The 13,876-nt window shown below is 52.3% G+C and overlaps 1 protein-coding gene across 2 annotated transcripts in view; it reads right to left on the bottom strand.

The window, feature by feature from the left end:
* SH3GL1 (SH3 domain containing GRB2 like 1, endophilin A2) overlaps positions 1 to 11,895 on the bottom strand; it is a 31,768-nt gene extending 19,873 nt beyond the window's left edge. Inside the window, exon 1 of one of the 2 annotated variants that reach the window (XM_034996613.1) lies at positions 11,697 to 11,895. In XM_034996613.1, coding sequence (XP_034852504.1) covers positions 11,697 to 11,741 — 45 coding nt within the window. In that variant the 5' untranslated portion in view covers positions 11,742 to 11,895. Of the gene's footprint in view, positions 1 to 11,126; positions 11,216 to 11,696 lie in introns of those variants that run through there. The other variant, XM_034996615.1, reaches the window with a different exon arrangement.
* Between the last annotated feature and the right edge of the window lie 1,981 nt (positions 11,896 to 13,876).

Below are 13,876 nucleotides of genomic sequence, written 5' to 3'. Positions count from 1 at the left end.
GCATGTTTGGGACACTCTCCTGCCTGGAGCTGATCTGCTCTGTTGGGTGGGGATGAACATTTGGGGTCAAAGTCAGAAGGCCAGATTCCCCCCTTTTGAAAAGGCTGCCCTATTCATTCAACAATTCATTATAAATGCCAGGTATAGTAGAGGGAAAAAAGATTAATAAAACCACACACACACAAAAATAAAACCACACACAAAAAAAGATTACTAGAAGGGTCTATGCTAAGGGACCTATAGCGAGAAGCTACTTCCTCCTTGTGGGGAGAGAACCAGGGACTGTTCACAAAGGAGATGACCCTGAACTTGGCTTTGAAGGATAAGTTGATGCAGAAAGGAGAAAGGCACATGATGTGAAGAAAGGCAGAGACAAGAGGACACGGCATCTGAGCCCATGCAGAGGACAGAGGAGCTGAGGCCTGGCACGGACACAGGTGCCTGGGAGGGGTCCTGAAGGGTCCCTCTTAGAGATGAGAGGGTCGTTAAGCGAAGAGTATCTGGTGTGAAGCTCCAGGCTCCACAATGGGAAGAAAGGGGCCCTCGGACTTGAGACCCACCAACCTCCTTCTACACAGTTAGCAGGAGCCAGCGTGGGTCAGACTCTCCCACAGTGTTGCTGCAAGGTGCTGCCCTGAGGGGCAGACGGGCAACAGGGTTTTTGGGCATAAAACCTGAACATGGAGCCAGTTTTCAAATTCATGTTAAACAATGGTGATGGAGGACTTCCTATCAGTCCATCAGCTTTTAAGTCACCAACATGGGATCCAGGAACCAGGGAGTGACTTCTGTAGAGCTTCGGATTCCCTCCACAGAGCCCTTTACCTGAAGATGGCTGGGGGACCTGCTCTCAGCACGGTGACCCAGAAGTCGACCTGGCCAAGCGAACCGGTCCTATTTTCTGGCTGACTTCGGCTATCAAGTTGGAGGCGAGAGCTCACGGAGGATAAAACACACGAGCACATGTGCGCACACACCCACACCTTAAAGACAGAGCTGAAAACTTTTATCAGGGCAAGGCTTTAAGACCGTGCAGACCTACGGCTGCCAAAACAAATTACTATAAACTCAGGGACAAACACCACAAAACGTTAAACAACCTGACACCACACAACATACAAAAATAAATCTTAAAGAGGTCAGAAGTCCGACACGGATCTCACTGGGCTAAGCTCAAGATGTTGGCAGGGCCGCATTCCCGTCTAGGAGCGCTGGGGCTTTTGGTGCCTCTCCTGGCTTCTAGAGCGGCCCCCATTCCTTGGCTGTGGCCCGTCCTGTCCTCAAAGCCGGCGAAGCCGATCTGCCACGCTCCCTTCTCCTGGGCCCTCTGCTCTGCAGTCACACCTCCCTCTCACCACAGAGGGGACAAGAATATGCCTTTAAGTGCCCTGATCCCTAGAGCGGGGCCCACCAGGTTAATTCCAAGTGATCTCTGCATCTCCAGGTCCACACCCTGGCTCCCACTGACAAGGCCCCCACACCAAGGCAGCACACAGACAGGTTCTGTGGAGCAGGGCGAGTCACCCTGCCTGCCACAGGAACCGCAGGCGGGTCTCGCCACTCGTCCATAGCAGTTCTGTTCTAGAAAGTCGCAGCAAACACTGAGCTGTTGAATATGGAACCACTGCTCCTAGGGGAAACAACGGGGTTAGGCTCTTGTAAGCCTCTGGCCACAGCCAATCAATACATAACCTTGTGTCACGTGCGTTTCCGTTTAAAGACACCTTATTTAACACACGCTATTGACTCCTCTACACTAAACTCAGCCAGCAGTGCTGTGACCCCTCCTGAACCAAGCTCATCTGACACATGGGTTTCCTCCATAAGGCACAACACAGCCTTCTTGCACTCAGGAACACGAGCCGGCCCTGTAGCTCTGTGCTTGGGGCCGTTCCGAACAGCGAAATCACCCACAAAAAGCACAAAATTGAAAAAAAACTGTGGCACTTAAATATACTGCAAGGATGCTGGTTAAGAATCTGAGCTGAAACACATCTCAGCAGGGAAAAAGCACATCGGGAGACTCAAAATTGTTTGCCCCTCTGCACATGTTTGCAAATGACTGCAAAGTGCCCCAAGTACTGATTTGGGGGCTACAAGTAAATACCAGCGAACAGGTGAAGGCACATACAGAATCTCCAATCAGGGAGCTTCGACTGTATATACTAGCGCAAGTGGCCCTTTGCGACAAGGCTGGATGCCAGGTGCTTTCTGCAAACTCGGTCTCACTGTGGAGAACAGAACTGAAAACACAGCTATTGAGGAACTGACAGGCTGATGAACAAATGAATTCTGTGAGGAGGACATGGGGCAGACAGAGGATTCTGGGTGCCGGCTGCAGCTACAGGCCCCCCTGGATCACCCCCCCAGCTAACCCCAGGCCTGGGGAGCCTCCGCCCCACCCACTCAGCATCCTGGCCAGGGCCCCTGGGCGGTACCGCAGAGCACACTTGAAATATCACCCTTATGAGTGTTCAGACACATGACTCCCGCCAGCTTTGGGCCCGGGACTTGAGGTCATGCAAATTGAATACGATTTTTTTTTCCCATGCTGCTACCACGGAAAACCTATACATTTACATTAAATGAGGTGTAAGTCTGGAAAACTTCTCAGACACATGCCTGAGGGGACATCTGCAAGAGTGCTCACTGACACACGGTTGGAAAGAGCAAAGGCATGGAAACATGCCCACTGGCAGGGGATGGTACAGTCACGCCAGGGAAAGCTGTTCAGCTGAGCAATGACACTAGAGCTACACATGTGCGTGTGGACGAGAAGCATGAAGGGTACCGAGCAAAAAGAGCAGCTTACACCAAATAACCATGCGAAACTATTTGGAGGGGTAAACTTGCAAAACAACACTGTGCACCTTCTGGTGACAATTCACGGGCAGTGAAGGTGTAAATCAGGGAGGGGCTTTGCCTGTGACTGCAGTGCCCGTGTTTTAGTGAAACTCTTGTGGGCGCGTGGCTACTATGGTGGCCCTTCTTTATATCTTTTCCTGTGTCTGAACCACTTCATGATACAGCAACACAAGACGTGGATGATACACAACCTTACGTGGACACTTATAATTTAACATTAGCTAGATGATGGTTATGGACAACACATAATGTGTGTCACTCCACGTAGCAGATCAATGTACCCACATTAATGGTTATGACATAAGGATGTGATTAACAATAAGGAACGCTAATAACAGCAGCAACAACCTTACCAAGGTGCCTGAGAAGTGACGGGCCCTCGACAGCACCCCAGGCACCCCAGCACCGACTGGCTCGGGGCCTGGTGAGTGCACCCGGAGCGACCCCGGTGACCTTTGCAAGAAGGTCAACCCTGCGGACTCCGCTGGAAAGCCGAGCGGACTCCTGGACTCCAGAAGCACAATGGAGGCAACCGGGCAAAAGGACTTTCTCCCTGCCCTCCCGAACCAGCGCACTTTCCTCCTGCCTCTGCAGCTTCCCACCTGAGACTCCCAAGCCCGCTTGTACTGAGGTGGTAGAGAGGCTCTACTCAACGGAAGGGGCCTGCTAGCACCTCCTGCCCACCCTGAGCTGGGGCAGCGCAGGACGGGAGAGAACACTCAGGGGTCCCTGAGGCTGTGGGAGAGAAAGGAACCTCGCGGGGAGCCCGAGACAGATGGCTCAGACTCGGCTGTGAAGACGTCCCAGGCCGAAGCTGGGCGAGAAAGCCATCCGGACTGGGGCGTCCAGGACCTCCTCACAGCCCACCTCGGCGAGGGGCATCACTTGCACGCATTTCAGGGCCCTGACCCAGACACCCACTTGGTGGTCAGCGCGGAGCTGCAGCAGCTCCTACGTTTCACAAAGATGAGGGAAACACTGCCTTGTGCAGGGCAGAAAGCAGCTAGAGACTAACCTGTAGCAACGGTTCTCAACTCTCAGGAGCTAAAGGTCAACCCTAGACCAGCCGGGTTTGATTCAGGGATGAAGAAATCCCATCCCCATTCCCTCAGCTGCCCTCTTGTGAACCACAAAGGCTGGCCTTGAAGGGCCAGTGCCGGGTGTCCACCTCCAGACAATCATGGCTCTGATGGGCCAAGGCCTCCGGGCTGAAGGGTGCCTGCCCCTCTGCCCCCAGGCATCCATGGGGCCTCGTCTGGGAAGGTGAGTGGCTGGGGCCAGGGGGAGCCTTGGGGGGCAAAAGGAGCAGGAAGTTCCCAGTTTCCTTCCCGTGGGGCTTCCTAAGAATGTGGGTTGCTGCTCAATCCTGGGGCTGAAGCCCCAAATGACAGAAAGTTCATCATTCAACTGTTGCACTTTAGAAAAAGTAGGGCTGGGAGGAGGGGCACTGGTGAAAGAGATGTGACTTAGGGGCCCAGGTGATGGTTGGGGACTCCCTGAGAGTATCGGCTGAACCGTGCACTTACTGTCAGGCCAAGCCAAAGCCAGGGGAACAATCTCTGAGCTTTGACTTCTTCTTTTTAAACCAGCTGGACCTGTTCCTGATGGAGGGCTGTTAGCCACTCTGCTCCCCTGGGGTTCTGCCTGGGCCTGAGCAGGAGCCACCCCCAGGGACATTGCAGGAGGCCACTGTCACTGTCACTGGACTGCCCCACTCCCACTCAGAAGGAGCCCACCATTTCTGACAACTTGGTCAGCAAGCCATGACCCAGGGGGCCCTGGGCTTGTCACAAGCCACCAGGCAGCCCTGCTCCATCAGGAGCTCAGGTCTGATGAGCAGAAAAGCACATTCTGGTGTGAGGATGTGTTTGGCGTGTGGCACGTGGGCGCGAGAGCCCTGGGTCAGATGCTCAGAGGATGGAGAAGTCTTTCCAGTGGGCAGCCACAGGAGAGGGTAAGGATAAAGGGAGATACAAACAGGGCTTTACAGGGTAAACAGGAAGTGGACAGAGAAACCAGGTTGGGATGCGGAAGGTGAGGCATAAGGCAGTATAAAGTAGCCCGGCCGGCAGGCAGACTGGTCCGACTGGACTGTGCCACCCATGAAGGGAAGAGGTGGGATTTAAAACTGGGACCAGGTGGGGCTCCAGGAGGTCCTGAATGCCAGGTCAGCTGGGGATGTTCACCTTTCTGCTCTGCTTCCTTTAGGCATGCTGACACTACAGCTCGGCATCTGCACCCATAACCCATGATGCAACCATTTGCTCACTAGTGTGCAAACGTCCGTCTGTCCATCTATCCATCCAATTCTTCCTGAGTTCCCGGGACAGGCCAGGGACCGGGCTCAACTGGGCACACAGCAGTGGCAGAACCACATGGGCCCTTCCCGCAAAGACTTAGGATCCAGCAACAAAGACACCAATCTTAGTCCTCGACTGGGAAGGCAGCTACGCGGGAGTCAGAGAGACAGGAAGACAGGGGCTCTGAGTGCCCAGGGGCTGGGGAGACATCTTGCAGAGGCTGAAGGGACATGGAAGGTGAACTGAATGTTCATCTACCAAAGGCAGGTAGGGCTGCTGAGCCCGGGAGAAGAGCCCGTGTCCTCTCTGACACTCAGTGGATACCTTGCACGGTTGGGCTAGGATAGCACCCCTTACGACTGCCAGCCCTGCTGGGACAGTGGCCACTGGGCTAGTGGTCTCAGGCACCGGAAGTGACGCCACTGGAGGTGCCTGATTCCCAGGTGTGGAACTCTGAGCAGCTGGGCAGTGACCCAATGCTGAGTCAGGTCCTTCGGAGGAAATCACACTTCTATTTTCCTGCTGTGGTTGGGAGTCTCCGCGTGACCCCCCCTCTCTGGGCCTAGTCAGCAGGTTTTTTCCTAGGAGTTGAGCGGAAAAGGAAGATGGAGCTGTCCTTCTGGGATCCTGCGTTAGTGGAACCCTGGTTACTGCCTAACAGGAAATGAGCGGAAATGTACCCAAACTGCAGTGCTCAGTAGAAGCAGCTGCCAAATCCAGCCCTGTGAGCAGCTGGGGGGTGGGGGTGGGGGGCAGGGACAAGGCAAGGGAGGAAGGGGAGGAGGAAGGGGGGGAAGGGAGAGGAGAGAGGGGGGAGAGGAGAGAGCAAAGAGGAGAGAAGACAGAAACCAGCTGCTGCCAATCTGACACACTCCTCCACCCAGCTTGCCAGGGACAGCTTTGAAAAAGAACCAGAAAAAGCCACCCCTAACACTTCACCAGGCAGAAAAAGCCATTAGGGTTTGAGTACAAGGGTAAAGACGCCTCAATGGGCCTGCAGCTCTCTAACCCCCTGGGGCTGAAAAGGTCTGTTGCTGGAAAGCTTCAGCATCAAACCATCCTACAGTTTACAAATCTCACCTCCTGCCTTGGAAATCAGGAACAGAAGACTACTTGACTTTCCTCTGGCCACCTCCCCACCCCCAACTTGCCACAGTGCCAAAACGTGCGGCACACTTGCCTCTGAAATCCTATGGAGGAAGCTGGCCCAAATCAAAAACCAAGTTTCCCCAGATTGGATCAGTATCAAAATACTGGCAACAACGGAAGAAGAGGAGAAGGGCTGGAGATAGGCCAGAGCAGAACTGGCCTATGTCCTTGGGTCAAAGGCCATGGGATGGGCTCTCCAGAGGCAAAGGGCAGGCCTGAGTGGCCCTGGTCACAGAGCCAAGTGTTTCCTCTGAGGAAAAAAACGAGCAGATGCGCATATGGACATCTGAGGGGCCAACCGGTGAGCTCAGGCCTGCAAACCTAAGGTTCAGAGGGCTCCACAAAGGGAAGGCTGGGTGGATGGGTGCGGGGATAAACAGCACTGTATCCCTGGTTCACTCGCTAAGTTCTGGGGTCTCAGGAATGCGACAGCCCCCAATTTTTGAAACCGAACAGAGAGACACTATGAAATCCTTAACCTCACAGGCCATTATTCAGTGGCACGTGGACTATAATTAAGTATCCTATGGCTCTGCCTTCACACTGTGCCAGATAAGTAGGGAGAAGTGCACCCAGGCACGCTAACAGGTCTTTAATAAACACAGGGTTCTGAGTCAGAGGGGAACTTGCCACCTCATGTTTGGCAGGCACGGGTAGCAGAATCCGAGTATGATGCCCTCTTGGTCCTGGTTTGTTAACAACAAGAATATAGGATTCTGCTTGGTTACAGAGTGCCTCCATGACTGTGAACAGTGGGTCCTGTGAAGGCGGTCGGGCGAACCCAGTTTTACAGACAGGCCTGGGAAGTGGTGGGGTTCCAGGAGGTCCCAGGATCCTTTGGGGGAGAGCAGTCTCACACTTGTTCTGTAGCTCCACGGTCCAGCCTAAAACACCAGGCTGGTGACCCAAAGCTGAGCTGGGAAGAGCAGCCTGGCCTGTCTACCGATGGAACAGGATGGGAACATCTCTGTCCAGGGTCCCACAGGGACACTGCCAGTTCAAGGGTCTTCTTACAGAGGGAGTCAGCAGAGTTGCTTCCGGCAAAGTTGGACTTAATCCAGTTCCCATCACACATGGATATCGCCAACAGCCAAAGCCATTCCCATGTCTGCTGCCCAAGGCAGAAGGTCTTCAGGAAGTTAGCCTGCAGCAGTTGAGCTCAAGGGCCTGGGGCAGGGACCCAATTTTGCCTGTCACCTGTTGTTCTCAGCACACAGGTTCCATGCTTTTATTCCACTCAGGTGAAGGAGCTACAAGTTCCAGACTCTTGTATCTAAGACTATTCCACATTTATTACTTAACAGGCCAAACCCTTTCTTGGGAAATCAAAAGCCCGATTCCACACAATAAGGTTTTAAAAATAGGTCAGAGCAGGTAGTACCTGCTGACGTTCCAAATACCAGCCACGTCCCCCAGATATTACTTACTCTAACAGGTTGGGGTCCTGGGTGCCCCAGCCCACTCCCCACCCCATGCCTCTCAAAGGAAGTCTGATCTTTCCTCCTAGGCACAAACCCAGAGCCTAGCAAGCATCCAACGAACTTCAAAGCTATGTGATATGGCAGTCATAAATTTTCCTCCTAGCTCTGACGGAACCAATCTTTCAGTTCAAACTCTCTCCCTCCTTTCAAGCCAAAAGAAAAAAAGAAAAAAGAAAAGAAAGAAAAAAAGTTAAGCCAGCATTCCAGGCAGCTGCCAGATCTATCCCTAGTTACACTCTCAAACCTGGCCTGGCCACAAGAATTATCAGAAACCAGTGAGCAGCTTAGGCCTGGAAATTAACATCATACCACAATGAGAAATGAACTTCTGAGTTTGGATCTCACTAGTGGGGTCCCCTGACCCTCCTTAGTCCTCCAGAAACACTCAGATTAAAGCATCTCCCCCAGTTCTAGATGCGCAGAAGTACCAGGTGGGCGGTAGGATTGAGGCTCCGGACAGACGTCTTTTCCTTCCAGCGCTTTCCTCTACAGATTCTTCAGCAGGCCTCAGCCCAGCAGGCCACAGCCCAGTAGCAACCAGTTCTGAACAAGTAAAAGCTCACAAACTTCTCACGCAAGCCCAAACTGACCTTATACAAGACCTGAACGCTTGCACCAGAGATGAACTAGCATGGAATTTGCCAGGATGCTGCCAGATACTAATAACTGGTTTGTTACCAGTATCATCAGTGAGATCAGAAACTTTTAATTAATATCACAGCCTCAATTGCTAGGAATCAAGCCTCTCCATGCCCCACTCTCTCCCACATCCACCTGACTTCTTTTTCTCAATTTAGAAATAACACTGTTACAAGCCTCTGAAATCAAGAACCTGTTTCAAAGCATTCTCAACCTCGGTGCACTGACATGTGGGGCCGGATAATTCTTTGTTGTGGGGAAGGCTGTCCTGTGTATTATAGGATGTTTAGCAACCATCCCTAGCCTCTACCCACTCAATGCCAGTAGCCGCCCTCTCCCCAAGCGGTGACAACCAAAAACCATCTCAGACATTGCCAAATGTTCCTGAAAGGGCACATGGGGCGGGGGCGGGGCGGGGGGGGGGGGGGGGAAGAAGGGTTAGTCACCCCAGCTGAAAAGTACAGATGCAAGCTTATACCTTCTTAAAAATACCAGATGCCAAAAGATACCCTGGGGTTCTAACAACTTGGGATCTGGATGCTGAGTTTTATGTACATGTCTATCTATGTACAAAGAAACAAAGAAAAGCAGGCGGCTATCACAAGAATGGCCCAGGAGAGATTTTTTGTTCTGTTTTTTGTTTTGGTATAATTATTCTCACTTCTCACAAATCTTAGGGCAGGGTTTCTCAACCTCAGCACTACTGGCTTCTGGGCCCAGATAATTCTTGGTTGTGGGGGCTGCCCGTGCATTATAGGGTGTTGAGTGGCATCCCTAGCCTCCACCCACTAGATACTAATAGGAACTCAGGTTGCGACAACCAAAAATATCTCCAGATATTGCCAATGACTCCTAGAGAGTAGAACTGGCCCTGGTTTAGAACCACTGTCCTACAGGAAGATATAAATATCCCTACATGGCTTTGTGTAAAAAGGGGAGTGCATTTACCCTTGTGCCAGATAAATGAGACCAGTGGCTGAAAGCATACTGCCTGTTCATATGGTGAGAATTCAAGAGACATTAATTACTGCCTCATACTCTCAACAGCCGACCCTACTCTGAGGACAAGAAAAGAAACACACAAGGAGATGGACACGTCTGGATAAACAGCAGAGATGCTGGGGGCCTGTGGAAACAATTGCAGAAGAGCATGGAGCACAGCCAGCATGATTCTTGAGAGCACAACTCAGCAGAGGATTGATCAGGAGGCCAAGACAGCCGCTCCCAAAGTAGGATGTGGCCATCGCAGCAGCTCTTTGGGGATGGGCCTCAGAATGGCGAGATCACAAATCGATCTGAACCAGCAGCTTACACTGCACAGTGCTTTCCAGGTTTCAATGTATTTCTCACAAATCTGAATGCAGGACACCCTGCTTCCCCCTGAGACCAAAAGCTCTGGTGGCCAGCCAGAGCGGCCTAGCTAGTGCCTCTAGCAGAGTGTGTCTGCTTGGGACAGTATGGGGTATGGACCTCCAGCATGGGCCTTGAGAGCTGGGGGTTGGGAGGAGAGGGCTTCTCCGGCAGGAGGGACTACATCAAGGTCATCAAGGTCCAAGACAGTAAGCACCATCCCCAGGTGCTCTGGTCAAGCCCTGGGGATCTGGTGCCTGTCGGACAAGGTTTAACCCAGGGCCAGGTCCCTTTAATTCTATCCTGCTGGGGCAAAGGGCTGTACTCTCAGCAATAATCCTAGAACCCCTCTGGATTAAGTTTCTCTTCCACCAGGGGTTAGCCATCATCTGGGGTTTGCCCTAGATAAAACAGTAGGGTGGGGTCAGGACTTCTTCCATCAAGGGGCAAAAGGTACCAGCTGTGTTACTGTGGACTCATTTCTCTTCCCTCCCACTGAACTTCTCCAAATTGTGGGAAAAGCCCAGTTTGCCAGCAGGGACCACACCATCCCTAAGATGGCCGCTCATTCCTCCGAGGAGTCTATCCACACAGACTCCATACCTAAGGTTCTTAATCTGGGATGCAGGAACCAACAGGATTCAAGGAATCTGGGACTTCGTGGATCCGAAACTGTAAACTGAATTCCCCCATTGCCCAGTTTTCTGGAGAGTGGATCCACAGCTTTCACCAGATTCACAAGCAATGGGGCCTGGACATCCCCAAAAAACCTATACTTAGCCGTCACACATAAAACACTATACTCTTGGATTCAGCATCCCCCTTCTGGGAATTCAACATGTAAATCCAATCCCACCTGTGAGCAAAGATATTCAATAGCTATTCACTACAGTATCGTTTGCGGCAGAAACCGACTGGAAACAATCTACACATCCATCAACAGATGACTGGTTAAAATTTAACCAACCAGTCCCCAGTAGATGACTGGAATACCACCAACCCATTATAAAGGTCAAAGAAACTCCGGGGGTATGCTCTGGCGCAGTAGCTCTGGGTAAGGGGAGAAGGGGAGTTCCCCCAGGGACATTTGGTAGTACAGGGAGATATCTGTGGTGTCGGGATGGGGGGGGTGCTCCTGGGATCGAGTGGGTGGGGCCAGGGATGCCGCTCATCACCCCACAGTGCCCAGGACGTCCCTCCACAACAGAGAGCGACCCGAGGTGAATTCCAGCTCTAGCGTTATCTCCAAAACCATTTAACGAAAAACCCGAAGCACGAAGGGCTATGTGGACTGTGCTACCACCGCGTCGGCGCGTGTTTTAAAAGGAAAGGTGAAACATACCTTTGGAAAGGGATGTGAGTCGTGGGTGACGGTCCTTGCCGCCGGGGAGAGGGGCTGGATGCCCGAGGGGCCGGACGCGGAAACGGACTTTTCACTCGACCCTCTCCCAGCTTTGTACCGGGTCCGTCAAAAGGGGTCTCCGTTTGTTTGTTTTAAAGAACTACTCCAGACGCCAAGTTGCCCTCCCCTGGGCTCTCCGGCAAGAGTCCCGTGTCGACAGCCTCGGGAGTGTTTCTTCCCCGGCTCCTTCCCCACCCCCTGCCCTTTTACAGGGAGGGGAGGGGAGGGGTCCGTGTCCCGGGCCAACCTCCGCGTGCATCTCTGCCCCTCTCAGGGGTCTGCCCACCCTTCTCGGGGAGACCGGAGCCCACATGGCGGGGAGGGCCGGGGCCACTTCGGGGGCAGCCCCCGTCCCGCCTGGGCTCCCCCCACCCAGCGGGGAGCACGCGCCAACGCCGCCCGCTCGGTGCCCGCAGCCCCCTCCCGAGCCACGGTCGGGCCTGGCCGGGTCCCCGACTCCGGGCAGCCTGGGTCCCGGGGCTCGCTCCCCCCGCCTCGGCCTCCGCTCACCTGGCTCGCCTTGTAGAACTGCTTCTTCAGCCCCGCCACCGACATACTGCCTGCCACCGTGCGGGCTCCCGCCCGGACCCAGCGAACCGGAGGGACCGCGCACGCGACAGGCTCCCGGGCGCCGCCGACACCCCGCGCGCCTCAGCGGGCCCCGTCGGCGCCGCCTCCACCGCCCTCTCGCCAGCTCCGCGCCCGCGCCGGCGCCGCCTCAGCCCCTCGCGCGCCCGCGCGGCCAGGATATTACATGGCAACCGCACACTTCCGGCGCCGGCCTGCGCGCGCCCCCGGCCCCGACTGCGCACGCGCGCCCCCTGCCGGCCAGAGAGCGCACGCGCATGTCGTCTGCCTTGCGGCAGCTGCCTCCGCCAGCGAGCCGGCAGGGGCGAGCCTAGAGAGACCATGGGGGCTACAGCGTCCCCTGGAGGCCCCGGAGGTAGTCCTAAAGTTTTAGAAAAGGCGCTCAAATCCTGGAGAAGTTGGGAGGCGGGGTTTACAAGTCTCCAGTTACCTGTTCGTTAATCTCAGCTAACCCAATTCTCTCTGCGTTTAGTCCCTCCCCCACACACCTCCGTGACCCTGCCACGTGCTCATCCAGTCAGTTGCCCAAGTCAGACATCAGGGTGTCACTTCTACTTCCTTTCTATCCCCTTGTTCTCCCTGCCCTGACTAGACCATCCCACCAGCCTCCTCTCTGGTATGCCCACCTGCAGGTTCCCCCTACAATTTCCCCTAAAAAATAGTCAGAAAGATGCTCTATAACACAATTCATATCACATTAGTCTACTGTCCTCAGAATACACTCACAACTTCCTAGCATGGCCTGCCTACAAAGCTTGCACATTTTGGTTCCATCAACCCTTCTGACTTCAGCTCTCTTCCTCTTCTATAATCCATGATCCCTGTTTCCTATGGGTCTTTGCTAATGTTGTTCCATTCTCCCCCAATCTTCCCTCCATCCTTTGTGCATAAAAGAGAAATCTGTTTGGAATGTCATCTCCTTCAGGAAGTCCTTCCAGGTTGATACATGTTAATTGATTTCGTTTTTTAAATCAATTATTATTGAATTGAGTTAATTGGAAGTTAATAATGATTTGAAATGGATAAATTAATCCAAAAAGAGGAACAAGAAAGTGGCTAGAGCTAACGTGTTTGCAACTTCAATGTTGAAATCTCTGACAGATCTGGGTGATTTTCTGAAGCAGAAGATTGCTGGAAGTTTCCAAATGCCTCAACAGAACGTACTGGACTAGATGGAGGATTGTTTCAGAATATGTAGGCCACAAACCTCCTTCCCAAAGATCCTGATGGGGCTGTTATGAATAGTTTTTTTAAAATTCCCCATGTGATTCTGTAAGGAACTCTCAACGGTGACCCACTGGTTTAAATCATTGGAAAATGCCAGAATGTCATGATTCATATGGGGAAACTCAGGGCTTGAGTAAAACATGACCTGCCCAAAGTGATACCTAACAATTCGGCTTTTTTAAAAGAATTATGTTATGTCTGTCACCATACAGTACCTCATTAATTTTTGATGTAGTGTTCCATGATTGTTTGTGAAAATTCAGCTTTAATTATCCAATCTATAGAATCAATAGAATTACGAACTTGGGCTAAATTTCAGTCTTCGTTCCTCACTTCTCCTCTTGAGGGATTAAATTGGTGCTAAAGAAAACCGACTCTAAGGCTCACAGGTTGACACTGAAGGTCTCTGTTCTTTGTGAGGTTTTTAATCTACATGATCACACAGTCCAATCAAATGAAGTTTATGCATTCACTCAACTATTTATTGAGCCCTTGCTAATGTATCAGTCACTGAGAGGTACTGGGGATACAATGTTAAATTATTCCTGCCCTCATGGAGCTAGTGACAAATACAGGTACTAAATCAAATAACACGTTAATTTAAAAAAAAAGCTGTAATTGCTTCAAGAAAAAGAACTGCGAAGAAAAAAGGGCGGGGGAGGAGGAAAAAAAGAAAAAAAGGGGAAAAGAACTGAGTTGTAGGAATTTCACCCTGTTGGGGATAGGGAAGGAAAGGCGCCTCTGAGGTGCAGATCTAAGATCTGAAAGTTAGATAGAAACTAGCCAGGAAGAAAGCTGCGGAGAGTTTTCTGGGTGAGGAAACAGCGTGTGCAAAAGTCCTGAGGATTAAACCAGAAAGATCCATTTCATTCATT

The sequence above is a fragment of the Mirounga leonina genome, unplaced genomic scaffold (genome assembly GCF_011800145.1).
Source record: "Mirounga leonina isolate KUSES-001 unplaced genomic scaffold, KU_Mleo_1.0 Mir_94, whole genome shotgun sequence".
Classification (NCBI taxonomy): domain Eukaryota; kingdom Metazoa; phylum Chordata; class Mammalia; order Carnivora; family Phocidae; genus Mirounga; species Mirounga leonina.
This window is presented reverse-complemented; position numbering and strand designations above follow the sequence as displayed.